Source organism: Vidua macroura, chromosome 3 (assembly GCF_024509145.1).
Source record: "Vidua macroura isolate BioBank_ID:100142 chromosome 3, ASM2450914v1, whole genome shotgun sequence".
Lineage (NCBI taxonomy): Eukaryota > Metazoa > Chordata > Aves > Passeriformes > Viduidae > Vidua > Vidua macroura.
In genome coordinates this window covers 62,257,138-62,274,853 of record NC_071573.1, presented here as the reverse complement: position 1 = coordinate 62,274,853, position 17,716 = coordinate 62,257,138, and the positions used below count along the sequence as shown (strand labels likewise).

The 17,716-nt window shown below is 41.7% G+C and overlaps 1 protein-coding gene across 1 annotated transcript in view; it reads left to right on the top strand.

Annotated features, from left to right (window-relative positions):
• The window catches only part of RSPO3 (R-spondin 3), a 58,914-nt gene extending 42,823 nt beyond the window's left edge, over nucleotides 1-16,091 (top strand). The window contains exon 5 of the mRNA XM_053973521.1: nucleotides 15,050-16,091. Coding sequence (XP_053829496.1) covers nucleotides 15,050-15,243 — 194 coding nt within the window. The 3' untranslated portion in view covers nucleotides 15,244-16,091. The remainder of the gene's footprint in view (nucleotides 1-15,049) is intronic.
• Nucleotides 16,092-17,716: the final 1,625 nt, after the last annotated feature.

Here is a 17,716-nt window from a genome sequence, read left to right as displayed (position 1 = left end):
TAAAGCCCTGCAGGGTGCTGGGCTGACACTGTCTCTGTGCTCCTTGGAAGACGTTCTCCTTTCCTGCTGCTAGCTCCTCTCTTGCCACCTTCTGCCTATTCCCTGTCCTGAGGAGCAGTGGGGAGGTGACTCAGATGCCCTGAGCTCCTCTGGAGCATGCTATAAAAAATGTGCTGGGTATGCTGTTGGTAAAAAGCATCAACCTCCTCATATTAACAGGAATAGGTTCAAAGCTGAGACAGAAGTATGTGGTCAATTGTTCTTGTAAGGGAAGTGAATCAGAAAAAAGCTGATTGCATTCTTTTATTAAAATGTGAACAATATGAGAGCTGTCCTCCTCAGATCACTAAACCAAATAAGGGATAGAACTCAGCTCTTTTTCTCTTCTGATCTTCCCTTTTGGTGCCTCCTTGTGCTCCAGAATTGTCTAGCTGACTATATTTTAGATGCCTGAGCTTTGTAGGAAAAGCCAAAGGGAATACAAGCCCCTTAAGAACCCTTCCTCCTCCCCCTTGCAAAGTATCCATCAGGTATTCATTCAGCACTAAATTTCTAGCACCTGCCTAAACTCTTCCATCTTGAATAAAAATGTTTGTGATTGAAAGCTCCAGCTTCAGAAAGTGAAATCTGCATCTGTGTCTATTCTGCGAAAGAAAATAAAGTAGAGGTCTTCTTCTTGCCCACAAAGTCCAGGTCCACCTTTTGGCTTACCACCAAACCAGCTGGGGCTATTCCCTCCATAGCAGATATGACTGGGGAAGAGGGCAGGTCAAAGAGAGTCCTTAAACAAGCTCCCAGTTATGTTATGTAGACATGCAGGAGTCAGCCTAGTCTGTGTTCTTCATCCCTGGCACAGCTGGGAACAATTGTGGCACAACTTACTCACGGCACCTTCACCTTCAGCGAATTCCCATCATTTCAGGGAGAAGCACACAGGAAACTGTGACCACTCTGCCCTCTCAGTGCCGCAGGGCACAGACAATGTGCAAAAGAGCAGCGTGTCATTCTCTCCTATGCCTTATCCCTTCCTTCCTCTGCCAGAACATCCTCGCATACCCATCTTTCTCCCCACGCTTGTCTTCTATCGCAACTCACAGTTAATGCTTCTAAAGTCCTTCCCCTAACTCCTAGTATGTAAGGAGCACTTTCTGAGGAAGGGACACATTTGTCACTGCTGGAAGAGGAAATGAGGCTCTTCCAGGATGTGTGCCACAGTGGGATACCATCACCACTTCTTTCTGTTGATGCTTTAGCAGACCCCACATCAAACTGTTTCCTCACTTTTGGACATTATTGCTACAAAGTAAATGTGAAGGGATGTGGCTGCTGGGAGCAGGGTCAGCCTCGCTCTCACCACCTGGAGACCTAAACCCTTCACTGTTTTGACCTGAGTGTCCTGGAAAGAGGAACAAATGCAAGAGAGAAGTTTGATAGGGCATCTATCAAATTTAGTCCAAGAATGCAAAACATTTGGGGTATGTGAGCTACAGAGTAAATCAGGCTGTGGATGTTTCAATTCTAATGGCGACACATCCAGCACTGTTTAATCAGCTAAATCCTGGGCTATGGAACACTTCCATGTATAGCAATGCTGTTATAACACTGCAGTCATGGGCAGCATGGCACTCATTCATTATTGTGTTACAGCTGCCCTCATTTTAAAGGGCCTGATCCAAGACCCACTGAAATCCCATTGACTTCAGAGTATTGTGGATCTAACCATAAAGCAGGGATTTTCAGCATTCCTTTGTAACAAAGTGAAAACAAAGGAGCACTTTTTTGGCTGCTGCTTCTCCTCATCTCTCTGGATATTTGCCTTTTCTTCCCCACCCAGGCAGCTCTGTTTGTTTTTCCCCACCCAGATCTCTGCATCTCCAGTCTCATTGTCTCTTCTCAGCTCACTCTCCCTGCCAGCTCTGACACCTGATGTAGCCTTTGGTCTGCTTCAGCTGCCACCTCCCAGCTCTCTTTCACCTTCATCATTTTGAAAAGGGTAGGAAGTTAAGTTATGAAGTTAAGCACTTACTGCCATAACCTTGTGTTATAAAGGTCCAAGGAAGCTTCAGAACATTCCCAATGAGATGATAACATCCAATGTTATTCTCAGAGATCCTAAAGATTGGGAGAGAGGTTGTGGGAATCTCTGTGAAAGATTTTTAAGAAGGTTAGACAAACAATCATCAGAGCCAGCCTAAGTATAGTAGCTCAGATTCACAGACTAGTAAGGGACTAGATAATTCTTTGATAAGCATTTATAAAATGGTGGCAAAATTTCCACAAATCTTTTTCTTGCCTGTTGCTTTCTGCAAAACTCCCACAGAAAGACAGCATACTGCCTTATTTACAGAGCACAAATCCAAGAATCTCTGTCCACTAACATAAGGCCTCCTGCTGTCATTTTCCAAGCTCAGACTTTTATTTGGGCCTGAGTCAAAGAACTGAAATCAACTTTTCATTCTTTTTGTCCAGTTTAGTCATTTGCATTGCAGAGATATCTGTTTATGTTTCTCTTTGTATTCATGAGCTTTGAATGATTGTTACAGGAAGATTACAGGGCTGGATTTTCTTGCTAATTTACCAGAGATATAAGGTAGGAACTCTCTGCCAATGAAAATGTGTCTATTTTAAGAGCAGATGCAGATATGGTCCATGAGGGGCATATTGCTGTATGATTAGGCCTGAAAAAAAATGAGAGATGCAAACAAATATTATTTTTTCAGTAATTTTTGTTGAAGCAATTTTGCAGTGACAAAAAATTAATGGAAGAAAAAATCCAACATTCTTCATTTTAAAATGTGGTGGCCATGCAAGATTCAGAAAAAGCATTTTCTAAATTTTCTATTTTTAGTTCCTTGAAATTCAAAATGGTAGCAAAAAAATTAACTGGTGTTCCATGACTGAAACATATACAGCTAACATTAAGGTCAGAATTTGACAATTAACTGTGGGGGTTTTCTATTGTTGTTTTGTTTTACAAGCAAAATGACCCAGCAATGAAATTTCTCAATTCTAATCTAATCCTACCCAATATCTACAGCAAACAGTAGCCTCAGTGTAAAGATTTACAGCTACAGTTATGTCTCTGCTTTGTTCTTGAGCGTGTATTTACTTCTGCCCATTTGCTTTCTGAAATTCTCTCTCATTTGTCATCTGAAGAACTCCATTTAAAAGGAAAACAGGCTTCAGACATGAAACACAGCTACATTCCTGAAACATGAGATGAACAACCTTTAATTCATGCAACCTTTCATTTACAGTAATGTTTAATGGATGGGCTGGTTTCATTATGGACAATGCCTCTCCCTGTCATTAGCCTGCAGAAAGGGCTAAAACTCTTAAGCATTTAAAAAAGGAGCTCCATTTCAGGCTCTGTATTCCCTCCTCCCCTCCCTCCCCCACTCCCCATCACCCCTTGTGACTGCCCTTTTTCTAAGTGAATAATCTAAATGCTCCACTCTGCAAATTGCACTTATTGCTGGCTTCAAGCTTTGAAGAACCCTTCTGAGCACTTTTTATACAAACCCTAACAAGGTCAAAGTTGGAAAAATCTCAGCTGGTGGACTTGGATCCCATGAGCGAGTGACCATTTATAATTAATATTAATGAATGGCAGATGACAGATGTTTATTGCCTAAGCAGAAATGTGCATTGCTAAACCAGAAGTATTTAGTTTAAATCCAGAGGAACTGACTATATTTCTTGTATGGACATGGGGTGGTGGTGGGGAATTCCAGTGGGTGATCCAGCCCTTGCTACCTTTCAGCTTGAGCATGGAAACAATAATTCTTTAAAAAGGAATCCTGAGCACTCTATTTGAAGTACAAAATTTGGTCCTTCAAAACATTAACTGAAGTAAGGAGAACTCCATGCGCACTTTGGCAACTCTGACTTGCAGCAGTAGTGGGTTTTATCCATAGAGTCTAAAGCACCAAAATTAAGGAACTCTTACCTCTGTTTTACACTTTTGGAACCCAAGAAAGTCATTTAAAGATGGTATTATAAAGAAAAAAAGTCTTTGTCACTGAGACAAAGGATTGCATTCCCAGACACAGTATATTTTTTGTTGCTGGAATTTTTTTCCATAGTGGTCTTAAATTAAACTGAAGCTATGATGCATAAATCTCTCAAGTTTAACTGTGACACAATGGAAGATGCAACATGGAGATGCAAGAGCCCTGTCTCTGTGAATACCTGTGAACACTTAAGGCTGATGGAATCTCCGGTTTTTATCTGAAAGAAACTCTTTTACAGCACATAAATTAACTTCCTTGACATAGAGACATCTTGGGTAACATTTTCAAAAGTACAACAACAATTTTAAATAACTTCTTAGAGTTTCTGGTTGAGGTTGGAGTAAGAGTCTATTTGTTCTGAATCCCTTAGACAAAACATCCTGCTCCTTATAGTATCTTGCTACGGTATGTGTGCACCAATTATTTGCTGTTTTCTTACTCCTGAGACTTTTACACTGTCTGTAAACTGTTTCTGAGTATGCCATTCCAGACCCTTGCTAAATATTACTTGGTTTAGTGGCTACAGGATTGGTATCAGGTCTTATAAAAGAGTGCCAAAGGAGTTGCTAACAAAAGCAGGTGGTGCTTAAATCTATAGAAATAGTGAGCAATTTCTGCTTTTGACTGAAGCAGAATTTCTTGGAGCAGGTAAGAAAATTATTCGTTACTCAGTTTGAAAGAAAAGCATGAACATATTTGGTGACTACAGTACAGTGGTCTTCTTCTCCTGGAGGCAGGAGGCAGCTGGAGAGAGAGGCTGCTGATCCCCACAGTCCCACTTTTTCCCAGAGAGGCTAGAGAGGATCCTGACTTTGTGCAATACATCGTTGCACTGAAAATATCACTTGCTGAACTTCTGCATCAGGTTCCTTAGAACCTTTCTTGCATTCCAACACTTCAGCTTCTATAACCAGCCCTGCTGTACAGACTGCACACACACCACAGGAACACTTAGGGGTGTTACCATTTTACCAGCACTGCTGTAACACTCTTAAGAAACCTGCCAAGTTGAAAAATAAAACATGCAAGTTGTGTTGAATGGCCATTGTGCACTGCTGGCAGGATCTGTGTGAGACAGGACATGGGGCAGATCTCCTGGTGGAGGTGGATCAGGGGTTCCAGACCGTCCTTAGTACTTGGGGTGCTCTGTCATGAGAGGCTGCATTCTCATCTCAGTGGGGGCTGCATCTCCTCCAGCCTTTGGGCAAAAGGGGCTTGCCTGCATCCATCTCATGAGCATGGCAGTCAGTTTGTGAAGTATCCTAATTGAAGTGGGCTCCAGTGATGCACTGTCACATGGCAAAATCATTCTTCACATTCCACTTCCAGCGACTCATAAAGCTGGCTGCTCACTTCAGTGTGCAAAGCTGTGTTACTACAAAAAGCTCTAAATGCAAAGTTCATCCTCAGAGGAATTTAAAAAGAATAAACTTATCACATTCTTGGGGAAGAAAAAAAATAAAAGAAGGAAAGACAGCCTGGATAAAATTCACATGGACAACTCCTATCTGTGATTCATGTTAAATTGAAGAATCATGGGCAATGTTAAAATATTTGCATTCAAGTTCCTTTCATGTATATGCACCATGAACCCCACTTAGAAATACTTTTTAAATATTTTATAGGCATTGATTTTCCAAATAAATGGAAAATACCAGATCACCAAAGTCATCACATTTCCCAGAAACTTGATGATTTCATTGAAGTCCCAGTCAAAAGTAGGCAGGCTTTTGAAACAACCTTGCCCTTGTGTTAGGTTTCTGCCTAGTATCCTTTCAGCTTGTCCATTGGGTTGGCCTCTGGCAGCCCACTCAGCAGGCTGACAAAGACTCAACAGCCTTAAAACCTGAGATCCCTTTGGCAACTTGGTCCAAGATTCCTAGGCTTCATTGGGCTAAATTCTGAATTCTTCTGGTATATAAATTCCCTGAGCCTTTTTCAGAGGCAGCCCAAGAGTCTTGGTGATCCCAATATCCTTTCCATCAGCCTCTCTCCAGCTGGTAAACTGCCAGGTATTCTCTCAATAGGTAAGAAAAATCCTTCAGAAACGTATGGAGATGGCCAAAGTTAAATGTCATGTCACCCTTTTAGAGAGGGAACTTTTGGAGTCTCTGATCCATATGAAATTTAGAAGCCTGACCTGTCATTTTACTCAATATGAAAATGTATTTGGAAATATTTGCACTACTTAGAGAGGGGAGAATCAATGCTTTGGCCATCTGGAATACTACACACAGACTGGAGACACAAAACAGAAAGAGACAGACGATTTTCAACACCTTGATTTGAAAAGTATCCTTGAAAACAAATTCTCCCTTCAATTACACCAAACACCAACCTTGGTGACCTCCATGTGTTTGAGCAAGTACAACACAGAGGTCAGAATCGTGCCTCTGGTGAATTTTGGTAAAAACAGCCTGCTTCTGTGCTGATGGTTTTGCTGAGAGAACCCATCAGGAGCTGCTGTCCCCTTATGTTACCTGCTGCTGACAGGCTGATCCAGCTGTTCATCTGGCCTGGGTGCACAGGGACTCCTGTCTACCTGTCAGCACAGGTGTCACCCCAGGCAGAAATGCAAACAAACGATGCTCAGAGTGGAAGGGACAAGTGAACCATGCCGAGAGGGGCCAGAGGGGCATCCTGTTGACTCCTCATCTTCCTTTACCTTCCTGGCATATCAGAAAACTTACAAAAATGTAAGGAGGGGATTCCAGGGGGAGGATATAGGTGCACCTATACCAGCAAATGAAGTGGTGGAAGATGCCCAGGCTCCCTGGTCTTGGTATATAGTACCAGGGCAGGAACTGCTGGCTTGAATCAAGTGTTGGAGTCAGCACTTGCAAAATGCCTCCAGGATCTGTACCCAATCACCAGTATAGCCCAGCTCTGAGCCATGGTCGATAATGGAAAAAGGCATTCCTCAGGATGCACCCAGACATTGGGGTCATATAAGTATCATCTGAATTACCAGGTTCCATTGAGGGAATCAGTTTAAGTAAAACCAAGGAAAACATCTTTTCTCACTCATCCCTCCCTTCAGAGCACATTGAGCACAAATTTGACTACTAACGAAACAAGATTCTTTGGGGGTTTTCTCCATTTTACTATTGTACTAGAAAGAGTTCAAATGTTTGCTAAGGCACTAGCATCTGTCTCCTATCATGTATAACTTTTCTTGATTATTTCTAGAGTGGCAGACTAAACATGCAGCTCTGACATAATGCAGCATCAAATTTTTATTTCTGGTTTGTTCAAAAGACTGCACCAGCAGAAATAAGTCTCTTAAAAGGACTGCATTTATGACCTCGATCCAAGCTAACAGGAAGGTTTGGATTATTGGTGACTAAAAGGAAAACAGGCTATTAAAGATTTTTCCCAATATCCTGATGCTCTAACAACAGGGTAAGGGCTTTTGGTACCAATCACTATTATTCCCAATCTTTGTACTGGTTCCTGATTCTCCTAGTCTTAAAAGAGGCCCATCAAGTGGATTTGGACTTATGGACCTTTTTCCCTCTTTTAGGAGAGCTGTAAAAACCCAATCCCATTCAGAAGTCACCATTAAAAATCTCAAAAGAAGAAAATGCCAGTTTCCTAAATACCAGCATGGTCTAGGTCATTTCCTGTCCTAAGGAATGGGGAGTGATTTTCTGGTCTGTTAAATTGCCATTACTTTCCTGTCTTTGGAAGCTGTGTTCAGACTTTCTAAGCTGCGGGTTCTTATAAGATAAAGACTGTTGTGTAATTACAAAATTGGTGTTGTTAGCACGTTAATCCTGATTAAAACAAGGCTGCTAGCAAATTCCCTTAGTCCCAACAGACAAGCATGAAGGGAATAAATCCCCACAAGCGCTTGTTTGAAAAGGCAGCAGTAAATGTCTCCACAAACAGCAAACAGAACTCATTATAGGAATTCGCCTTCTCTGGCTGATTCTTTGACTGGAGGATATTCTATTTTCAGCCATTGGCAATATCTTTTCTGTGGCACAGGAAAGGTACATCCAACCAGTTTCTATTGCAAGAGGTCATCACAAGCCAGGGACATTCCATAAACCTTGCTTATGAGCTCATGAATGTAGAAGTGTCATCTCCCAACCACCCACAAAGAAATTATATCTCCTGACTTCCCATACACCTAACAGGATACAACTTTCTCCTTATCTCCTACAGCAGTGAAAAATCTGACATCTCCTGTCTTGGCGCAACTAATCTGGTCAGCCTCCTCCCACTCCTCTCTGCCTGCTTTATGCCAACAGCTATGGAGCAGGCCTGAGCTATTTCTGTATTTGGAAACAACATTCTCATTCCCACTAATGTGCCTGTTTCAGTGTTGTTCTTGCAAGGACAAGCTAGCACACATAATGTAAATAAGAACATTTTTCAAGTGAATGCAATCCAGTAGTCCAGATCCTATCTTCAGAGGCAAATGAACCTTAAGGATCCTCATACAATGACATATAAAGTCTACATCTAGAGAAGTATTTCCATGCTTAAGGGGAGACAGAACACATAAGAACAAGTTTGTTACCAAGTTCCATAATATATTTGCTCAAACATAAATATCAATAGCTTTTGAGGTATAGCATCATCATAGAATCACAGGATGGTTTGGATTAGAATGGGCCTTAAAGATAATCCAATTCCAATCCCCTGCCATGGGCAGGGACACTTTCCCTAGACCAAGTTTTTTGAAGCTTTACCCAAACTGGTCTTGAACATTTCCAGGAATGGGGCAGCTAAAGCTTCTCTGGGCAACGTGTTCTAGAATTTCTTCCTAAGATCTAATCTAAACCTAGTGGCCTTCATTTTAAAGACATTTTTCCTTGTCCTGTCACTACCTGCCTTTGTCAAAAGCCCCTTTCCATTTTTTTTGTAGGCTCCCTTTAGGTACTATAAGGACACAATTAGGTCATACCAAAGCCATCTCTTTTCCAGGCTGAACAATCCAAATTCTCTCAGTCTTTCCTCATAGGAGAGGGGCTTCACCCCTCTAATCATCCTGGTGTCCCTCCCCTGGACTTGCTCTAAAAACTCGGTGTCCTTCTTGTGCCTGGGACCCCAGAGCTGGATGCAGTGTTCCAGGCGGGGTCTTACAAGAGAAGAGGGGCAGAAACCCCTCCCTTGCCTTGCTGGCCATGTTGCTTTGGATGCAATCCAGGACATCATTGACTTTCTGAGCTGCAGGAGCACATTGCTGGGTTATGTCCAGCCTCATCCATCAGCATTCCCAAGTCCTTTTCAACAAGGCTGCTCTCCATCTGTTCACCCCCCAGCCTATACTGACACTGCAAGTTGTCCCAACACAGGTGCAGCACCTTGGTCTTGTTAAACCTCATGAGATTTCCAAGGGCCCATTTTTTGAGCTTGTCCAGGTATCTTGGATTATCTAAGATCACTACATAGAACTATGGATATGACACGTGCCTTAAGATCAGTATCCATCTGGACTGGTATGGAAACCAGGTAGGCTATCGTCGTGCATCTCAACAGCAGGAGAACACAAGTTTGGCCAAGCTTCTTGCTCCTTGAATGTCTTTAGACCTTAGCTCTGTTAAAATTTTTACCTATATTCTCTTCAGCATTTGGAACAACTCCAGCGGTAAGGCAGGCCAAGAAATGCACTAAGTCATGTAGCATCTAGATTGTTCTGAAGTTGTTGACCCTCACACTGGTTACCCGGAAATCTAGTGATTATAAAATAGGGCCACAATAGCCAAGGAAAAAAAAAAAAAAAAAGACTGCTCTGAAAAAAGTTATGTAGTTATGCTGTTTAAACTTCAAAAAGACATACCAGATGAATCAGCCACTTGTGGCTTGGGAATGAAAGGAGAAAGTCCATTGCATCACTGGGCAGCCGGGGGTTTGGAGGGATGTTATCTTGGCAAGTAGTGTGAGTACATGCTACAGGCTATGTTCCAGAAAAAAAATGTGTCACTTTTCTTGAAAATGAGAATGATCTGCTCATTTGCATAATATGGCATGACTGTATTGTAGACAGAGCTAGAGTAAGGGAGTTCAGAGCCTGGGGCATGCTTCTCTTCCTGGTTTCTTTGCTCAGCATGGTTTCTTTGCGTCATGCTGATGTTGTCCAGGCCACATGATGAGGAAAGCATGACAGACTTTTAGTCTAAGAGGACTAAAAATGCCTCTGAGAAGGGTGTGGACAGGTGGGAAGGTGAGCAACATGGTGTAGTGGCACTTAACCTTTCGGTTTTGTCCCTGTGCCTCATGAGGTACAGAGGGATTGGGGCACTGGTACTGCAGCACCAGTGCTGACAGTGCTCCAGTAGCCAGGAAAGTGCCGAGAGGTCAGACAAGGCTGTGAGGGGTGTGAAAGAACACGTTACAGCAGCAGCTTGTGGTCTTTTATTGCAGCTCTTCAGCTTATTACAGTGTAGTGGGGAGGATTTGTGGTCCGTGGTGACAGTCACAGTAGAAGCAGTGGGACCCTTCCAAAGAGGGGTCTGTTACATCAGTGTCTGCAATCCCAACAGGAACAGTTCCATGACCCTCTTGCTCCTTTTGCTCTCCCATGGTAAATGTCTTCATGGGAGTGATGAAAGAAATACAATCATCACGAACATCTGATGCCAGATTCTCATCCCTCTGGGATTTCCCTGTAATACTTCCCCCCCTCCCATAAAAGTGAAGCAGTTTGCACAATCAGATTTTATGTCTTCCTATGTTTTTTTGGGAATTCAGCACCCAAGTCTCCTGTAATAATTACAGCTGAATACAATAGGTGGGACTAAGTGACAATGCTTAAAGCATAAGAAATCTGTCACCTGTGGTAGTTAATCCATGTCAGCCATGATTTTCTAAGTAACTGTCTGTCATACAGTGCTTTTGAGTACCAAGGCCTCCCAAGTAATGGCCAATGCGTCCTCCCACTAATCCATAAAATACAGCTGCAGATCTAGTGGAAATACCACATCTGATGAGATAATGCAAAGGCTTCTCTGAAATACCCTGGCTTGTTTAAATAGATGCATTCAGATATGGGTTGTATAAATACAGACACAGGAATTTCTTTGACCCAGGGCTATAAAATATATTAACAAGAACTCAGCACCTTGAATCTGATTAGACATGTAATTATATTGTTATCCAAACTAATTTTATGTCTGCATTTAATTTGAACTACTGCACTTCTCAAAATTATATCAAGTCACTAGATTTTCATCAATATAGGAATTTGCTATTATTAGAAGCAGCAAGGTATCTCCTGTGTACCAGAAAACTCACAGTGCCTGCAGATCAATTCTTCCAGTACAGTTGTCTGTACAAAGATTTAGTTTGAACAAAGAAGCTATTTTAACACCAATTAATTACTTTATTGTAATATATATTGCAAGTATTATACATTCATAATACAATAGTTGAAATATATAATATCAGAGATGTTTTAGATTCTCATGAATACTTCTCTGATATTATATTTATTCTCTTCATAAGCAAAACACTCTACTGGAAAATGTTTCATCTCCTGTCTGAAAATACTCATCCTTTTTTTTTTTTTTTTTTAATTTCGAACGGTTGTATTGAATCTGTAAGAAGAAATAAACGTTAATAACGTTAGTGCATCATAGTAAGAATTCCGTGCCTCATCGGGAAAGTTGACCCGCAGGCAAAATAAAGCAAAGACAGACGGTACAGCGGCAGGAAGGGCACGGGCGGGAACTTTAGGACACGACCGGCAGGGACAGGGAAGGGAACCTGCGGCTGCGGGAGCCGCCCCCGCCCCGCGCCCGGCCTGGCGCGGAACCGCGGCGCCCCCGCGCGGGCGGGACGGGCACTGCAGCACAGCCCGGCGAGTAGGCAGCGACACGCGCCGAGAGACACACGCGTGCATAAAATGTTACAGGCTTCAGCCCGGGAGAACTTTCTAACAAGAACATTATTCGTAAATGAAATTGAAATTCCAGGAGAATATATTCCTCCAGGTCATGTTATTGCATCGTTTACTTCTTCGCTGAGTTCCAGCGTTAATAATGGCCTTGCCTTGTTATCTTCTTCAAAGGCAAAGTAGGTCATAGAAACATAGAATGGTTTGGGTTGGAAGGGGCCTTAAACATCATCTAGTTCCAGCACCCCTGCCGTGGGCAGGAACACCTTCCACAAGACCAGCTTGCTCCAAGCCCCATCCAAACTGGCCACGAACACTTCCAGTGACAGGGCATCCACAGCTTCTCCGGGCGACTTGTTTCAGTATCTCACCACCTTCACAATAAAGAATTTCCTCCTAACATCTAACCTAAATCTCTTCTCTTTTAGTTTAAATTTCTCCCCCCTTGTCCTATCACTATCTGTTCATATAAAGAATCATTCTTCATCTTTTTTTTTTATCAGCTCTCCTGAGCTGAAAGGCCAACTCTTATTCAGAGATGAACTTGTAAACATAATGGCCCATGTAATTTTTGCACTTTTCATTTCACAGATAGACAAATGCCCAAATTTTCAATGAATTTCCATGATACATGGTACCCAGTTCAATGTGCTTCTATGAAGTGAGTTTCAGCAAGTAGAAGAAAGAAGAAAAAATATTCAGGAACAAATCTTTGGGAAGAAGAGAGAAGGGATATGAAGAGGGAGGGTGATGTACACAAAAACGGGGCTCCAGCTATATCCCAATGTTAGTAGAGAACTGCTGGTAGAATCTTCTCTTGGGTCTAAACTGAAACACAAACTGACTAGGAGTAGCATTACACTGTCACATAAAAATTCTCATTTTAAAAAATAGTAGTGAAAGGAACTAAAGAGCCAGCAAAGATGACCCTTCTATGCTATATTGCTTTACCATAACATTGTAGATCTAGAGGTCAGATCTTTTCACACATGGCAGCAGAATGGAGGTGGTAACATTAAATCATGTACAAAACTGCACAGAGGACTCCAAACTAGCTATCCTCAGAGTAGAAGATAATTATGACTCAGTTTTAAGTATTTTCCAGAGATCAGTTTTCCTTGTCATTTGTAAAGATACCAGTTTGATTAAAACAGAAACAGTAAAGCTGTGCCTAGATAAGTCTCTAGCTAGACAAAGATATCTTATTCTTAGTGTATCCACACAGATATAAATACATATATCCTGGTCCATGACTGAATGGGAAACCATTACATGTCATTCCAACATATTTAAAGAACTGTGGCTGGGAAGTCACAGCTGAATGATTTTGGCTAATCACCAAGTGAGTAATGTCAAACACTGAATGTCTGGACAGTTTCCATTCAAATAACATTTCATCTTGGGCCAATAGTATTTACAAACCACTGGAATGAAATCCCATACTGTCATTTATCCATTAGTAAGAGACAGCATTACAGCTGGGTAAGATGCAGCCTTACTTCTGCATAGAGATCTCCCAGTTTTCCCAGTGGTAGTAGCTCTTTCTGAGTCTCCCATACCAGTTCTGCAGGTCTCCCCTGCTCACCTCTGTGCATCCTAGATGGCATTTACAAATTCAGAGAGGTATTCAGCAGGTATGTGGGTGTATATTCAGGTAATCTCTGACTGGTTCCCTGAAATTTAAGGTATCATTTTATATTTAAAGTTTTACTGTTTCAGAAACAACGAATGATGAAGGCAGATATTGGTCACTACTTAACGTGTGTATCTAAACCTTCCCTTGCTCTCCAATCCCAAGCAGTGGTGGTAAAGAATGGAGAATGGAAATATTCCCATACAGCTACACAACAAGAAGAAGATAGAGAAGATAGAGCATATTTTCACATCTTGATCTTGCTCCTTGCTTTCTGCATTCTCTTCACCTCCTCTAAATCTCTCTCCCTTTATCTGACCTGCACCCCGAACCTCCTTGGATGGTTATCTGTTCTCAGAACAAAGCCACTTCCTTGCAGCTACTCCCTCATTGTGACATACTCCCACAGAGCTCAGTGAGGCATCAAAAACCACTGTCTTTGGTTTTGAGTCAGGAATGGGCAAAATTGATAAAAATTTAGCACCCTCAATGGCAAGAGCTACTGCCAGGTTTATGTAACTCCCCCTACACTGGTGTAGGAAAGCCTGGATTATCTCTGTTAAAATTTCAAAACAAAAAGTATTCTCTCTGTAACAAAGAAGGATAGATTACTTTCACTGGTATCATTATTGAGATATCATAAAAAAGAATTGAGCCAGATGTTTTTCAATACTTGTCCAGAAATTTCTCCATGTAAGAAGGCATAGGGGTCAGTATGACACTCTATCAGGAAAGTCTCCAGAGAGGTTGCCTTTGAAGATATCATTGGGATTCATCCAACTACAGGGGAATTTCAGCTGCATAGCTCAGTAGTTCCACACACACACAAAATCTAATCTGTTTTAGGCTCGTGTGTACTTACACATTCAAGCCAATATCATTCCTGCAGTGGTTTGTAAAGCTAAGAAACAGAATCATAGAATCACAGAAATGTTTTGGTTGGAAGGGATCTTTGAAGATCACCTCTGCCATGGGTAGTGACATCTTTCACTAGATCAGGTTGCTCAGAGCCCAGTCCAGCCTGACCTTGAGCAATTCCAGTGATGTGGTATCCACAGCTTCTGTGGGCAGCCTGTTCCAGTGCCACACCACACTCAGCATAAAATATTTCTTCCTCACCTTCAAGCATAAATGCACTCTATTATATCATCTCCACAGCCAATATACAAAGTTTTAATGTTCTTAAGGGGACAGGATGCTTTATTGGAGAGGTCTGTAGCAGCAACAAATTCCTCAACATCTCACCTTATTTAAAGCAATAAAGTAGTTGAATACCTAATTTTGTGACAATGGTCTAGAGTTTGATTTGAGACACATTTTAGTCTGAAGACCATCACACACCTGTGATGGAGCAGAGACTTTGCCATGGGATTCATGTTGCAATACCAAGAATCCCCTGGGACATGGGTGTGGTGATAATACATTTTGAAATACCAGTGTCCAGCCCTTAAAGGGAGGTGCTAAACCAGGGCTGGTTTCACAGGTTATGGCAAAGTGAGGGACTCAGAAATTTCAATAGTCTGAGCAAATTTTCTAATGTGCCATCATTTCTTTCAGGGAAAAAAAATAGGGAGGAGAAAAGAAAAAAATCCAACAAAGATGAAAGCAAGGAGACAAGACAAGAAAGCAAAGGGCGAGCCGCCCGAAGACAAAACCGAGAACAGAGGGAAAACAACAACAAAATGCAGCCGAAGAAAAGGAAAGCCCCAAACAAAGAACAGGACCTGGCACCCGTTGACACTGCACATTAATGGCCCTCCATGATTGTTTAAGTCTTATGATGCTGCTATCTCTACCAGATCGCCCTGACAGGTGTTCCAACCATTCAGGCTGCAAATGGACAATGCTACCAGTTATTATTAAACTTTAAACAACATTCCAAATACTTCCTATATTCTCCAAGCAACCATAGTTTATTAAAGAGATTGACATGAGCCAAGGAAAAAAAATCTAAAAATGGGATCCTTTAAAACTGTTATATTATATGCTTCCATGCATCTGTAAAAGGCAATTAAGAAATTTTGTATATAATAATAATAGGGTATAAAATATAGCAATATAATAATGAATGACTTTCAGATGAACAATGTTCTTTTTCTTTGTAAAATATTTTTCAAGTTATTGTTTAAGTATGAGGCAAGAGATATGTCTAAGTCAAAGATGAAAATCGTATCCCTTCATATATTGTACATAATTAAGAGAAGGAGGAAAACATTTCTGAAGAGCGAGTAGGAGCCCAAGGTTTTACAACCTCTGGTGGAGCAGGATGGGATTGCCCAGTGTTTTCCTGGTCCATGCTTCAGACATGGGTGAGAAACATCAGGCGAAAGCCAGCAGGGCTTCAGCTGCTGAGGAATAAGAAGCAGAAGCATCTGCAGCTTTGAAGACTGGATCCCTGAGGTAGAAGCTAAAAGAGCTGAGCTCAAATAACACTCTTATCTGTGGACAACACAATGTTTCTGGTCTATACAGTGGTACCGTGTGTTGTTTTATGCTTTTTATACCTATGTGTAACTTAAGTCTACATTTCAAATCTTCTGGTGAATGACAAATCGTATTTGTAGGAGACAACGTTGAATTAATAAAAACCAGAAAAATAGATCATGTAAGTATGTGTTTTTCACAGTGATGGTGTCACTTTTTCTGCTGGGGAAGGGAATAATTTCATAGCTTCACAGACAGAAGAGAACACAACTTACACCCACACTGTGCATCTAGCAAAAGAGTACCCACGAAAATAAATTTACAAATGTATACAAATTGCAAACTTCTGTCCAATTTTACTTAAATTCCTATTCCGGCTCTTCTCTCTGACACAACAGAAGTGAAAATCTCCACTGTTCAGAGGACAAACCAAATCCTGTGGTACCATTCTGGGTATGTTAGAGGCTAGAGCGGCCCATCAGTGAAACACAGGTTATGCTACACACTGAGTTGCTGCTTAGAAATGGACTTACCCTTTCCAGAAACATGTCGAGGAACCAACATACCTCACTATTTGTGTTCTGTTACCATGTTTTGCCCAATGACAGCTGTCACGGGGGTAGCAGCCCACCCACTGTGGACTAGAACAGGTGGCAGGAGTCAGTTCTCCTCCCTGTTCATTATTTTGGTTTCTCACAAAAAAAAAAAAAAAAAAAAGACCCTGTCCAAGACTGAAGTCTGTCTCTCAGGCTGAGGATACCTGAGTGACAAGTGCCAGTGACTTTTCAAGTAATATCCTAATCATCCAGACAGCAATGTAGGATGGTCTTGCTTTGTAAGAGCTTTGTTTCTAATGATACATGTAGATGCAGTAGTCTAACCACACAGTGTTTAAGGCTTCCACAGTTTGCCTCCTACATTCATGAGAATTAATTAAAATGTTCTGTAACCAGTCCCTGATTATATGCATTTATTATATTTTTGAAGTAGAGAAGACCAAAAGGCTGAATTTTACAGAGATGAGTATCATACACATGTAACACACCTTATACACAATGGGTGAGAGAGCAAAGCAGGGTGTGCTGAATGCCTATGAGGAGCACCTAGCAGTCAGACACTGGAGCAGGGGTGACTATTTGTGAGCTCCCAGCTCCATTGCATAACTTGTTTATACCCTCCTCCAGAGTGGTCTGGTCTCAGTATCCCATTACTGATCCAAGCAGCAGCAGTCAAATCTCTCCACCAACATCTTCCCACCTTGTTGGCAGCAGCAGCTGAGGAGGAGCTGGTCTTAGAGTCGTGGAAGGTGCAGAACCTGTGTGCACCACTGAGGCTCTGAGTGATGCTGATGTAGAGAGAGAAAAGAAGAAATTCTCATGCTCAGAAGCATGAGAAATCCTCAGACTCAGAAGCTGGCACCAGAGGAGGTGCAAGTAGCAGTTCTGGGCTGAGAGGTGTTGGTATCACAACAGAAAGGGGAACCCAGTGCTTCAAACCCTCTCCTACAGCTGCAGTCATTCATCTGTCTGCAGTGCTGGTGGGCAAACAGGGATGTTCAGCTGCTCGGAAAGAATTTACTGTTCAATTTACTTCCTCCAAAGACAGGTTTTTGGCCAGATGAAGCATCCCTACTTGGATTCAGCAAACTAGGTCAGCAGCTGGACCACATGAATAGTTTTACTCAGGGAAGATTTGTCTGCAACTCTTAAAACTAACCAGTAGGATTGTTTTTTCCTTGCCTTGATTAAATATAGGAGCTAAATGGCAAGAGGGTTTGTTATGGAAAAATTTCTTTTGAAC